This window comes from Stegostoma tigrinum, chromosome 16 (genome assembly GCF_030684315.1).
Source record: "Stegostoma tigrinum isolate sSteTig4 chromosome 16, sSteTig4.hap1, whole genome shotgun sequence".
Classification (NCBI taxonomy): domain Eukaryota; kingdom Metazoa; phylum Chordata; class Chondrichthyes; order Orectolobiformes; family Stegostomatidae; genus Stegostoma; species Stegostoma tigrinum.
The window spans coordinates 53,604,454-53,619,325 of record NC_081369.1 but is presented as its reverse complement, the minus strand read 5'-3'; the positions used below and the strand labels follow the sequence as shown (position 1 = coordinate 53,619,325).

The following is a 14,872-nucleotide window of genomic DNA, read 5'->3' as shown; positions in this document are numbered from 1 at the left end:
GCTGCTGTGTCCAACTTTGGAGGTGATGTTTTACAAAGTTGCCTTGCTTCTCTGCAGTAACTTGTGGCAGAAATACAGGGGAACCCTGTTCATGTGCACAACAGAGAAAATTTTGTTCAAACGCCTTGACCAGACCATTTTGCACTTGTACTTGAGACTGCTGGGGGTTGGTTAGCTCAATTCGTTGGTTTGTGATGTGCATTTGCGTCAATTCCATGAGTTCAATTCCCACACCAGCTGTGGTTACCATCTCCTTCTTCTGAATCTCTCCCCTTGCCTAAGGCGTGGTGGCCCTGAGGTTAAACCACCACCATTCCTGCCCACTAATGAGAGAGGATCCCCATTCTCAGACTATGGCTACGTTCCCCTTCCCTTTTGAGACTGCTCCATTCATTTCTATCTTACATTTCTGCTGTTTGCCATAGGAAGCATTTTGTCAGCTTCACATCTCAATGAGCTTGAATGCTCTAAATAACTTGATGAATGATCCGCTTTTCTTCCAGGTTTTGCTGTGCAAATTAATATCAGTGGTATCACTGCAGGATGACCCAGGGCTGATAAATATGCTGTTAATATTTCTTATGTTCAAAATAAGTAACATGAAATATGGCTTACAGATAAGGTACAGATTTCCAAAAATGCTGTTGGGTGTTTTGTTTTCCACTCACTTTCTGGGAAAGTCAGCATGGATATAAAATAAGTGCCCCCTGCACACACCTCCCCCCCCCCGCCAAACCTAGGTTTATGCCTGCAACAACTTTCCTTGTCAATATTAATGCTTTAAGGAATGTGTCTGCAAAATGGATTTGGGTGCATTATAAAGCCAGCGACACAAAAGAACAAAAGTTTTCTAAAGCTTTGTTGCCCATTCCCCATCTGTTATTGCTGACAATAGTTGAATGTTACTGTTGTCTTTACAGATTATGAAGGAGGTGCGGAGAGCACTTGGTAATGCTTCAGCTGATGACAGCAAGCTTCTGCTGCTTAGCGCTGTAGGGAGCGTCTTCTGCAGCGGCCTAGACTATTCCTACCTAATTGGCAGGTTGTCCAGTGACAGAAGGAAAGAGAGCACTCGGATTGCAGAATCAATAAGGTATTTTGTCAACGGCGAAAGACTGTGTATTTGAATTGCATGCAAGTTGTAGAAATGGCTTGAAACATACAGCACGCAATATACAGCAATCTTCAAACAAAACATAGAGAAAGCAGGTTCATCCTTCAGCTAGTCACAGAAGGTTGATCACACATTTCAGAAACTTGACAGATCTCCCTTTCTGTTCTAACATTTTCAATTTTATTTCAGTGTTTGCAGTTCTTTTTCCCTTTCTTTCAACATATGAACCAGAGTACGCCATTCAGTCTGTCAAGTCTATTCTGTCATTCAATGGCCAATGTGTGGCCTAACTCCGTATACCTTCCCAAGGCTCCATGTACCCTAACACCCTCGCTTAACAAAAATTTATTGATCTCAAATTTAAAACTAATGACTGATCCAGGATCTACTACTGTTTGTGGAAGAGAGTTCCAAACCCCTACCACCTTTGTGTTGAAGTGCTTCCTAATACCTTTCCTGAATGGTCTGTCCATAATTCTCACACTATTCCCCCAGTTCTAGAATCCCCGACCAACGGAAATAGTTTATCCTTATCCACCTTGTCCTTTCCTTGATCTGAACACCAATTTTTTTTTTCTTCTCTTGGCACTTGGGCGTTGTAGGCAAGGCCAGCATTCGTTGCCTGCCGCTACTTGCCCTTTTACTGAGTGATGTTATAGCCTGTTTCAGAGGGCAGTTAAATGCCAACCCTGTTGCTGTGGGCCTGACGTCACCTGTAGGCCAGACCAGGTAAGGACGGAAGATTTCCAGTGGTTTCGCTGGTGACGAGCTTTAATTCCAAAATAATTAAATACATTTAACTTCCATCAGCTGCAGTGGTGGGGTTTGAACCTATATCCCCAGAGTGTTTGTCTTCAGCCTCTGGATCACTAGTTCAGTGATATTAGTGCTATGCTGCCGCCTCCACGCCTGTTTCAGGTGTCCACACAGATAAATCTACACATCTGTTTTCATCATGGGTTGTGTTGCTTTCTTGGAAGCAGACTCCTGGTGATTTTTTACTAATATTTCCAAATTGGCCGATGAGCAGGCAAGACATTAAGTAGGACCAGTACCAAGGAATAATTATATCGGAACTCAAAATGTTTTTTTTTTCTGAAGCAGGCTCTGGACCCAAAACGTCAGCCTTCCTGCTCCTCTGGTGCTGCTTGGCCTGCTGTGTTCACCCAGCTCTACACCTTGTTATCTCAAAATGTTACCTCTGTTTGTCCCTCCACAAATGTTGCCAGACCTGCTGAGTTTTTCCTGCAGTTTCAGTTTTAAATTCAGATCACCAGCATTCACGGGAATTCGCTTGTACTAAATAGGACTAGCTCAGCAGAAGCTAGAACTCATTTATCAAGTGGGGCAGCACGCTGGCTCAGTGGTTAGCTCTGCTGCCTCACAGCTCCAGGGACTGGGGTTCGATTCTACCCTCAGGTGACTGTCTGACTGGAAGCTGTTCATTCTCCCTGTGTCTGTGTGAGTTTCCCACAGCAGGTTAGGTGAATTGGCCATGCTAAGTTGCCCACAGTCTGTACGGATCTGTAGGTTAGGTGGATTAGCTGTAGGAAATGCAGGAGGAATTGGGGTGGGATGCTTTTCGCAGGCTCAGTGTAAACTTGATGGGCTGAATGGCCTGCTCCCACACTGTAGGGATATGATGAAGTAGCTTTGATTTGCAGAAGCATTTGGGTGTCTTGTGCCCTGTAAGCAAGGTGAACACTAGTGCATCGACAAAGGACAATGGATGGATCCTGGATCCTCATGTACTTCCCTTACCTCGGCTCAAAATACAAACCAAAGGGCCATTTAAAGAGCAACAGCAGCCATCAATGAGTGTTAGTAGATTTGGCACTTAACGCGTCCAATCGTGGTGAGGCACTGCAATGTAAAAATAGAATGCTGAGCAATAAAGCTAATCATATTACAGGCTGGGGGACAATGTGCCAAAACCTAACAGTACTGTACTCTGATCAGACCACACCTTCAGTACTGTTCCAAATTTATCACAGACTGGCACGTTCATCTGGACACAGCATGGAGAAGAGGATCAGGGGACAGAACTGTTGTAAAAGTCTGGAAAAACTGGCGTGGCTTAAGGTTGCAGACGTAAACAATGCAATGTTTGTTATTCTTGAGTCCCTGATGATTAAGAAAAAATACGAGCGAAAATGTTCCCGTCCTAAAGATAATTAAAAACAACAATTCATGACTTCAGAAATATTAGACCACGTTTGAGGAGGTTTTCTTCTCTTACAGTGGTTTGAGAGTCTTTGGAACTCTCTTCCTTAAAAGACAGTGGAAGCTGAACCTGCGAATCTTTTTAAGGCAGAGGTGGATAGATTCTTAATGAGTGAGGGAGTGAAAGGTGGTTACAGATAGACATGAATATGGAGCAATCAGACAAACCATGGTCTTTGAGAATTGCTTAGCAAGGTCAAGGAACTGACTGGCCTACTCCTGCTTCTGAGCCCTGTATTCATTTGTTGTTCATATGACATTGAGATAGTGACGGTAATCCAGGGATCTGAGGGACCCAGGGGACACCAGTTCAATTCCCCGTGATGGCAGCTGGTGGATTTTGAATGCTTTTATCGAATCTAGAATTGAAAGCTAACATCAGCAATGCTGAGCGCAAATTATTGCTTGCTGTCAAAACCCATCTAGTTCAGTGTTGTCCCAGAAAGAAAGAAATTTGTAACTCCAGACCACAGTAATATGGATGTCCCTTAAAGAGCCTCTGAAATGGGCTGAGCAGAATGCTCATTCAAAGGCAGTTAGGGAACAAATGCACCAACACCCCATCTCATGAAAGAATAAAGCAAAAATTAAATAGACGATGTGCATGCTCTCAGATGTTCATTCATCAATTGATTGCATTTAGTTCTTTTAACGCACTACAGTTTGTTCACCCAGTGAGCCAGTTGTGGTAATCTCGAGTTGCTATTTGTATTTTATGAGTATTCGACCCAATTAATTATATCCATTACTTTATGTGGCAGCACATCAGTGTCTTTCAGGCAGGAATATCCCAATGGAACATATCCATTAAGCAGTGTATGTCATAGCTTCAGTTAATTAATACAGGCCTGAGTTTCATAGTGTTGAAAGAATGTTTCTGTGGGTTCGTTAGGAAGAGCCCTTTGATGGAGAAAATCTGATTGTGTTCTACGTTCTAAAATGGGATGTAACCTGGCCAGGATAGATGTATAATTTATTGATTCTTTGCTCTATTAATACTACATCCAAACTCAAACAAGCCTGACTAGGTGGAATCCTGTTGTGTTTTTTCGACGTTCTGTATCATTCATTTCAACTGCTTGTGGATCTCGGTGTGTAGAAAATGGCTGTAGAATTTGTCCAACAAATGGCATTCACTGTAGTCCCTTTAGAGACAAAAGGACCAGCTGCTTTTATTTTACCCTGTAAATTCAAGCCTCTTTAATGAGATTAACTTTGGCTGATTTATAATGAATTTAAGAAAGGTGCTGCTAAAATGATGGATCTTCATGTTTCTCTGATTGTGATCGATATTTCTTTAAAACTCAGCTAGTCTCCAGACAGAGTTACCAGCTAGCTGTCTCATGGTTTTCAAGTAGACCATTGAGTCAGAGAATAATACAGAACAACACATTATATGGCTCTCATGCTGTGCTGTACAATTCTTCAAAAGAGTTTCCAATTAGTCCCATTCAAAAGCTCTTTCCCCTTAGACCTGAGGTTGTTCCTGTTCAAATATATCCAATTCTCTTTTCAAATTGGCTATCGAGTCTGCTTCTGTCATTCTTTCAGACAATGTATTCCCAATTGCAACAACCTGCTGGTTATTAAAAAAAACTCTTCAACTCCCCTTGAACTTGTACCCTGCTTCTGGGACTAACTCATCTCCTGTCTGTATGAAGCTTGCCCCGAAGCACAGTGTGATTCTGTACTCTCCACATACCTGGAAGTGTGCAGCTCCAACAACACCCAATAAGCTCGAGAGCATTGAGAACAAAGCAGCACACTGACTGACATCCCATACACCACCTTCAACATTCACTTCCTTCAACAGTGACGTTCAGTGACAGTCATGCGTACCACCTACAAGATACACTGCAGTAACCAACCAAGCTTGTTGCACACTTTCCAAACCCATGATTTCCACCAACCGGAAGTAAAAGGGCAGGAAATGCATGGAACCGCCACTAGCTGCAGGCTTCCTCCAATTCGCACATCCTCTTGACTTGGAACTAAATCTCTGTTCCCTCACTGTCACTGGACCTAAATCCTGGAACTCCCTTCCTAACAACACTCTGAGTGCCCATACATCTCAAGGGTTGCAGCAGTTCTTGAAGGCAGCTCACCATCACCTTCTCCAGCACAATTTATGGATTTGGGGTAAATGTTTACCTAGCCAGAATGCCCACATCCCACGAACAGATAAAAAAAATCATATCGAAGTATTGACTGCTCATGATAAACTGAATGTTACTTTTTGAATCTGAGAGTGTGGTTATCCAAAATGCAGCTCAATCTCTTAATCCTTTTCCATGATAGATGGGAAGGCAAGTAGTGAGAATGGCACAGAGTCTTCAGAGGGAAATTAAACAGGTTAACTGAGTGCACAAATACTGGCAAATGGCATTTAATGGGGGAAGATGTGACTTTGTTCTTTACTTTGGTAGAGAGAGGAGATAAATATTGTTGGAATGAGGAAAGTCTGCAGGGATTTGAGGGGCCCTCGTGCATAAATCACCAAATCCCTGTCATATGAGTTAATCAGGAAATAAGTGAGGTAAATAGAATGTTGGGCTTGATTTTAAAAGGGAATGGAATATAAAAATGACAGTTTTCTTAAAACTAAATAAGTTACTAGTTAGGCCATGCTTCATACTGTGAACAGTTTTGGTCCTTTGTATGTAATTAAAGGTATACTGGGATTGAAGCCAGACCAGACATGGTTTCCCATGATGACCCTGGGTTTGAAAGGATTTTCTTGTGAAGAGAGGTTGAGTAGGTTGGGTCTGTGTGGAGTTTAGAAGAATGAGAGGTGACCTTAATGAAAAATTTTAAGATTCTTACAGGATTTGATAGGGTAGATATGAGTGGTTGTTTTCTCCCTTGTGGGAGACTTTAGGATCAGAGGGCATAATAATCTCAGAATAAGGGATTGCCCATTTAAGACAGATGGGGAAGATTTTCTTCTGCGTGGCAAGTGATTCTGTGAAATTCTTTACCGCGAGGGCTGTAGAGGCTGGGTCATTAAGTCTGTTGAAGGTTGAATCGACTAACTTTTTAATCATTAAGGAAATAAAAGGTTTTGGCGAAAAGGCAGGAAAGTGGAGTTGAGGATTATTGGATCGGCCATGATCTCTTTGAACAATAGAAGACACTCGATGGGCTGAATGTCCTACTTCTGCTGATTGAGAAGAGATGCTTTTTATTTGTGTTTGGGAGATTGGACATTAAGTTGGAGAACTTCACAAGATGCGACAGCTGTAGAGTTGTGTGAGACCTATGTATTTTGGTTAAATATGAAACACATTGCAAGTATCCTGTTGTCATTATGGGGTATAGAAGGACACCATTCAGCACTTCTTAGAACCATCCAGTCGATGCCATCCTTCTGGTTCTATCTCTGCGAGTTTATTTTCTTCTAGCACCCATTTAATTCCTTTTTAAGTTCCTTCATCTCTGCTTTCGTCAACATCATTGGCAGAGAGCTCCAGGTCATCATTACTTGCTGTGCAAATTATTTCTTCCTCACAATCCCCTGAATCTGATGTTTTGAACCTTGATTCTGTGTACATTAGGACAATTTACAATGAGCTAATGGAAACAGTCTTTTTTTTTCTCAACCCTATCTAAAGCTATAATTTGTCACAGCCTTGATTAGCTGTTAGAATTATGATCACTTATTTTATTAATGCATTAGTTAAAGTATTTCCTACTGTAAATCTGTAATCTATATAACCGTTAAGTTATTCACTCATTCATAATTTAGTAAATGCATTTGATGTTTTAAGCTTTAAACAAGGGTTTAATCAATCGCTTTCAAAGGCTGATGTGGACTTAGAAGGCATCAGAATGTCTAACACCTAAAAGCAATTTCCAATCATGTTTTTCATTTAATTTCCTGAACACAATTCTGAAACTGCTTCAAATCCCAGGACAGGCCCCTGAAAGTTTGAAGATTCAGCACCTATCCATCCAAATAATTGCTACCTGCCATAACTCTATGCTTCAAAACTTGAAAATCAACAAGTGATAGCTCAGTGGTGAACGCTGGTCAATTTCTGACCGCTCCTGTAGTTAGGGAGGGTGTGAGTCTCCACACACACAGACACACACACACACACACACACACACACACACACACACACACACACACACGTGCACACGTAGACACACACACACGTGTGCACACATACACGTACAGCAGGCAGGGTATAAGGCTAAGCTTACGAGGGTTGTATAGCCCATGGAAGTTAAACATTGGAGTATACATTTAGCTGTATCTTGACTGGATGGATGGAATGAGTTCAACATTGTGGCCGTTTAAGTCAGCTGCTCTCCTGGGTGCAATTATGTTATTTCTAGTCTTTAATCATATACTTCTGAGAGTCCCTAACAGCAGTTTCTCACCAGCAAATTAACTGAAAGACTTTGTGAAGTCACACCTGTCGTTTCTTGCTAAACGAACTGATCGCAGGACAGACTGTTCCAGACTGTAGAACACTTTTCCCAGACTGCTTCACCATGATGCTGACTGCTGGACACTCTCTTCCCAGACTGCTTCATCATGACGCCGAATGCAGGACAGTCTCTTCCCAGACTGCTACACCATGATGCTGAATGCAGGACACTCTTCCCAGACTGCTTTTTAAAAATTTGGTTTGATTTATCATTATCACATGTAGTATTGACAGTGAAAGGTTTTGTTTTGCGTGCAGTATAAGCAGATCATACCATACCAAGCACATTAGGGTAATAGGTTGGAATGAAAATACAGTGTTACAGCTGCAGAGAATGTGTAAAATGAGTGAGGTCAACTTTAAATCAGAGCTTTGCAAGGTCCATTCAGAAGTCTAATTACTGCAGGGAAGAAGCTGTTCTTGAATCTTTTGGTATGTGTGTTTAAGCTTTTCTCTCTTTTGCCCAGTGGAAGAGATTGGAAGAGATTATAATCAGGATGGGGGTGGGGAAGATATTTGATTATGTTGGCTGCCTACTCGAGACAGCGAGAATTATGGATGGAGTCAATGGATGGAGCTTGGCTTTCAAGGTGGACTGGGCTGTGTTCACAACTCTTCGTAATGTCTTATGGTTGTGAAATTGCAGTGCTGTACCAAGTGTGATGCATCTGGATAGAATGCTTTCTGTGGTGCATCTATAAAAATTGTTTCACTATATTGCTGACTGCAGGACATCTTCCCAGACCTCTCATGTGATGTGGGGAAATTGTTGGCTAGACAAGCATTTATTGCACACACCTAATTAGCCTTGAAGAGGTGGTGGTGAGCTACCTCCTTGAGGTTCTGCAGTCCAATTGGTGTAGATAGACCTACAAAGCCATTAGGGTGTGAGTTCTAGATTTTGATCCAGCCACGGTGGAGGAACAGCAATGTATTTCCAAGTTTGGTTCCTGAGTAGTTTGGAGGGGGACTTGCAGATGATGGTGTTTCCATGTGTCTGTTGCCCTTGTCCTTTTAGATGGAAGTGGTCATGGGTTTGGAAGATACTGTCAAAGGAGCTTAACTACTATCTGAAATGATGTCACAAGCAGGAGCCGATACAGTGTGGACCTGGAGGAACAGCAGGTCAGGCAGCAGGACCTGACGGAGGGTCCAGGCCCAAAATGTCGACTCTCCTGCTCAGCTGCTGCTGCCTGACCTGCTGTGTTCCTCCAGCTCCACACTGTATCGACTGAACTCCAGCATCTGCAGTTCTCCTGATGTCGCAAGCCACTCAGTTCAAGGTTAGTTAGTAATGGGCAAGAAATGCTGGCCTTCTGAGTGTCAGCCACATTCCATGAGAGAATAATAAAGAATGATTGACTGACTGCACTGAAATTTTGGATGGCTGCCCCTGTTGTTTAGTTTGCAAAACTGACCAGAAATTGAACATTATCGTTGTGGAACATAAAGAGCACATTTTAAAAGTGATGCAACTTTATTTGACCACTAGTTGTAAAAATATACCTGGAAACAAATTTCATCTGATTCCTCCCACACCTCTGCCATCTTCAAAAGACACTCAAAAGATTCTTGTGAAAGAAGATGTTGAGGGATAAATGTCATGATCATGTATTTCACCACTGGCACTGTTAACCTACATTGTCATGTTTATTCTTTTTACAAATGAGAAAAAGCTTTCTCGAGCAAAAGTCGTGCTGTACTGCTTTCAGCTAAGGAAATGGAATCAATTATTCCCGTTGCTTTCTATGGAAATAAAGACTCGCATTTGTATAGTGGCTTATATGACCTCCGGATATCCCTGCATGCTTTACAACCAATGAAGTAGTTACCTGATGTGCAGTTGCTTTTGGATTGTAGGAAATGTGGCAGCTACTTTGCACACAGCGAGCTTCCACAGATGATGCTGTGATTTGAGGAGGAACATCTTCTCCCAAAGGATTGTGAATCTATGGAATTCCCTGCCCAGTGAAGTAGTTGAGGCTACCTTATTGAATGTTTTTAAGGCAAAGATAGATGGATTTTTGGTTTGGGTTCATGCCAAACTGGATTTATACATTGCCATCATAACTCTTTGGATGGTGTTGAGCAAATGAGGCTGATGCGGGGGATCGAAGCTTGTGCTATTGCTGAGTTTCAGTGCCTGACAGCTGCCACTAGCTCAGCCAACACATTTTATCACATTCTTCTCAATGTGAAGTTGGCACTGGAACTGGCGTGGAAACCAGTGTTGAGTTCAGAACGCCCACTTCTCCTGAATCAGTGATCCAGTGCCCTGTCAGGAACTCCAGATATCTGACACGTTTGAACTCATTGTAAACACATGTTTGATTGCCTCCTCAGTTCTTTGGAAAGGTGTGGTCATTTGGGCGTTGATCAAGATTAACTCACACTGTGGGATTTAGAGATTTATCAAACTGCTGCCAGTAAGATGGGAGATGCAGCACATGCAGATGTTGCAAATGAGGTCTCTGAGGCCAGGGCCACAAGTTTCACATTCCTGATTCTTGCCATGATAGGACAGTGGTTTTATCCTGATTTGTTCATTGCTACAAAAAAGCTGGACATTGCAGTTCCCAAACAGCTACTGGGGTCAGGGCAGTGACATCCAGGTAGAGTACGACTGGGGAAGAAACAATGTTGCTTGGCAGATCAACATGTTGACTGAATCCCTTTAGCCTCTTCTTCACAGCTCATCATAGTATTGTATGCATGCAGAGAAAAAGAGGCGCAGTTTTCTCTCCACAGATGCTGTCAGACCCGCGAGGTGAGCGAGACCACTTGTGGAAAGCCCAAATTGTGGAGAGACTGCAGACTACAAAAGTAACATTTATCTTCTAACTTTATTTCGTTATCTTCCTAATTTATACTGTGGAGAACTGTTATGTGGAACTTTTAGCTTTTCTCTTTATTTCTCTATTTTTGCACCTAATCTGTTTTTAGTACCTAACATTTATACCTAGGTACTTTGTATATAAGAGGGTGCCTGGCAGGTGACATTGTACACATTTCATTGTACTCCTGTACTTTATATTTGAGTGCACATGACAATAAACCTAATTCTAATTCGAGGTTTCTCCAGCAATTTCTGTTCTTTTGTTTCAGATGTCTATTTCAATTTAATACATATGCAGTGTCGTGTGTGTGTGGGTGCGCATGCGTATTTGTGTGCTTTTGTGATGTGGGTTCAACTATTTACAATCTGTATCAGTCACCTGAAAGGAGGGGACTGCATGTATAGTTGCTAACGTTGCCAAAGAGGAAAGGATAACAAGGAAAGTAAGATGTGAAGAGAATATGGCGGGGTTTGCAAAGATTTGTAGACAAGTTAGGTGAGTAGGCAACAATTTGGCTGATGAGATTACAGTTTGGGAAATGTCCATTTTGACAGGTAAATAGAAAAATTCCATCTGATTTAAATGGATGGAGTTAACAGAACCCTGGGAGATCTGGGTACCCTGGTGTATGAATCACAAAACAGTTAGTATGCAGGTTAAACAAGTGATGAGGCAATATAGGATGTTTTCATCAAGTCCAAGTAGAATTGAATATAAAAATAGGGGTGCTTTACTACAGGGCACTGGTCAGACCACATCTCGAATGCTATTAACAGTTTTGGTCCCCTTCTTTAAAGAAGGACATAATTACATTTCAGGCAGATCAGGGAAGATTCACTTGGCTGAGAGGGAGAGGTTTATGTTATGAGGAAATGTTTAGCCAGAGGAGTAAATAGTGAACTTATAGAATTATGTAAGGTCCTGAAGGGATATGGGATGCTAACAGGAAGTTTGCCCTTGTCAGAGAAATTAGAATGACGGAGTGCAGTTGAAGAAGAAAGGATTTTTCATTTAATAGGTAGGAGGAACCACCTCCTTTCTGTGGTCAAGAGCCTGTGGAATTACCTTACACAGAGAGCAGTGAAGACAAGGTCATACACTGACATCACTGTGGCTCAGTGGTTAGCACTGACTCCACCCACACCAACACGACTATCCATGTGGAATATCTACATTTCTCCCTGTACAGGTGTGGGTCCCCAAATTCTCCGATTTGCTTCCAGAGATGTGCAGGTTAGCTGGATTAGCCATTCTAAATTGCCCCGGTGCCCAGGGATATGCAGGTTAGGTGAACTAGCCGTGGGAAATGCAGGGTTACAGGGATAGGGTTAGCGGGGTGTTGGGATGCTCGTCAGAGGTTCAGTGTGAACTCAATGGACTGAATGCCCTGCATCCACACTGTAGTGATTCTAGGAAGCCAAGAACAACCCTGTTTATGAAGAAAATTTCTAAGGCAGTGATCGATTCTTGAGTCAGAGGATAAAAGTTTGTCAAGAAAGTGAATTGAGGCTACGAACAGATCAGATCCTTTTATCAAATGGTGAAGCAAACTTACGGGACTGCAGGCATACTCCTGCTGTTGATTTTTTTAAAATTAATTTGTTCATAGTTGTGGACATTGCTGCCAATGCCAGCATTTATTGCCCATTTGCTGTACCCCTGGAGAAGTCACTGGTGAGTTGCTTTCTTAAACTGCTGTAGCCTTTTTTCAGTCCATGCACAATGCTGGTAAGGCATTCCAGGATTTCAGCCCCACGACAGCAGTGGAGTGGTAATATAGTTGGATGGTGTGTGGCTTGGAGGGGAATTTGCAGATGGAAGTGTTCCCAAGTGTCTGCTGCCCTTGTCCTTCTAGATGGTGGAGGTTTGCAACTGAGAACTTGCTCTCAGAGGAGCTTGAGTGAGTTCCTACCAAATATCCAAATCACATTGTTGTCAGTGGTTAAGGGAGTGAATGTTGAAGGTGGTGGATATAGTTCTGCTTTCTTCTGGATAGCGTCAAGCTTCTTGACAGTGTTGTTGGAGCTGTTGCAAAGTTGTGTAGATTACTTGTGAAATGGAAGGCAAGAAGTTAGAATTTGTTTGTAAAAATGATAGGGGCAAGCGTGCTTAGTCCCTTTAAGAGGTGCAGGGCTTTTCTAAGCTTGGAGTTTCAAACAAATATGTGTCTTAGTAGCTGAAGATGTATATACAGTTCTGAAATGGGAACATGTATCAATTGGCTGTGTGATTGGAAACCTTAGGCTGGTTTTTAATGTTCTGACAACTTGCTTGGAGATCAGCCAATTAATTTAAACCAAGCCCTTAGAGATTGAAAACCAATTGAATTTAAATCTGATGGGTTTGAAAGCCTTAGACCAATTCTATTATAAGTAAATTGGCGGTCATCGGTAGTATATAAGATGAAGATCAGTGTGAGACCAAGGTGCCATCTGAACAGTAAATATCTGGCTCTCGCAGAAATCTCTAAGCTCTGTGCGAAAGCACCATCTATTCATAAAGATACTACAACACTACTAGCTGAGATTCCTGACAGAAGATTCACAGAAAGCATTCCTGACAGAAAGATCAACGGAGAAGGCAATGAACATTCCAAAAGACTTAACCAGGCTGTTACTTTTGGGAGTCTAAGTTTTAGTTTATTTTTAATTATTACTTGGGTTTTTATAGGAGGGACTTATATTTATTGGAACAGTATACTATTAGAATTTTGTTCTATTTGAGGATAGTTAGTAGTTAAGGGGGAATTGTTTTATTTGTTTGTAGTTCTGTTAATTTGTTCACTGTTAGGTTTAAATAAATAAATTGCTACATGTTGCTCATAAAGTGAATATTAGGAATTTTGTTTAACCACTCCAATTTAACAGATTAGGTGAGGTGAGGTGAGCTTCTATGGGTGTTTCGGGTTTAATTATTAGAAGTGTACCTGTACTCCTGCCGTAACAGATGGGTCTCGTGTTTCAATTTTAATTATCAGAGGGATTGATCTCCCCTTCCCGACTGAGTTGCACTCATCCAGGCAAGTGGGGAGTATCAACCTTCCCCATACCCCTTAATTTCCTTTGTAGCCAATAATTTATCTATCTCTATCCTAAATATACAGCAGACTTTCTATTTACTGGCACTTAATCAACCAGCAGTCTTGATAAATTAACAAAAATTATACCCCTCAAAACCACGACGTAATGATGTCCAAGAATTTATGCTGTGAATAAAGTATAACAGTGAGACATATAACCCCTGCATTATGTCTCTATTACCTACTGTGTGTTTTTATGGAAACTTTTTGAGGGATATTGATATTTCGCAGTTTTGCTTGCTCAGAAGTCATTGCGTTTATCCGTACCACTTAACTATCTGGAATATTGTCCAGAATATACTCCTGGTCCCTTTAGTGCTTTTAATAAAAAGGTTGCTACACTCAATAACTGAGCATCCACTGCTGTAAGGGGTAGAATGAAGAAATTTCTTGTTAGCCTAATCTTCTTTTGAAACTGTGGGATCATTTTCTAGGCCCCCGAAAAGGGGAAACGTTTTCTCAGCTTCTGTCCAGTCCAGCCTCCTTGGGAATTTTATGTTTCTGTGAGATCACCTCTGATTCATAGAATCCCTACACAATGGAAGCAGGCCGTTCAATCTGTCAAGTCCGCACTGCCCCTCTGAAGACCATCCCACTCCAACCCAACCTCCTACCTGATCCCTGTAACCTTATACTTTACATGGGTAATACGCCTAGTGAGCACATCTTTGGCCTGTGGGAGGAAACCAGAGCCCCCAGAGGAAACCCACACCGACACAAGAATGTGCAAACCCCACTCAGTCAACTGAGGGTGGAATCGAACCCGGGTCCCTGGCACTGTGAGGCAGCAGTGCTAGCCACTGCACTACCCCATGCCAATTCATCTGAAGAATATGGGTCTAGCCAACTCGATCCCTCCTCAGAGAACAATTCACTTGTCCCAAGCGCCACTCGAGTGATTGTCAACTATTTGTTTACTCAGGCAAGCGGGCCACCAATTGTGGTCTCTCCAGTGCCCTGTATAATTTTTTGGTGTATCTTTAGTAAGTTATGTGTATCACTGGCTAGATCAGAATTTATTGCCCACACCTAAATGCCCTTGTGAATGTGGGAGTGAGACACCCTCTTGAACTGTTGTAGTCCGTGTGATGTAGATACATCAGCAGTACTGGTTAGAGTGAGAGCTCCAGGATTTTGGCACAGTGACAGTGAAGGAATGGTGAAATAGCTCCGAGTCAGGATG

At 42.1% G+C, this 14,872-nt stretch overlaps 1 protein-coding gene across 2 annotated transcripts in view; it reads left to right on the top strand.

Annotated features, from left to right (window-relative positions):
- Nucleotides 1-14,872, top strand: part of LOC125459978 (chromodomain Y-like protein 2) — a 144,247-nt gene that overhangs the window by 90,312 nt on the left and 39,063 nt on the right. For both annotated transcript variants that reach the window (XM_048546983.2, XM_048546985.2), the window contains exon 4: nucleotides 921-1,093. In XM_048546983.2, coding sequence (XP_048402940.1) covers nucleotides 921-1,093 — 173 coding nt within the window. The remainder of the gene's footprint in view (nucleotides 1-920; nucleotides 1,094-14,872) is intronic.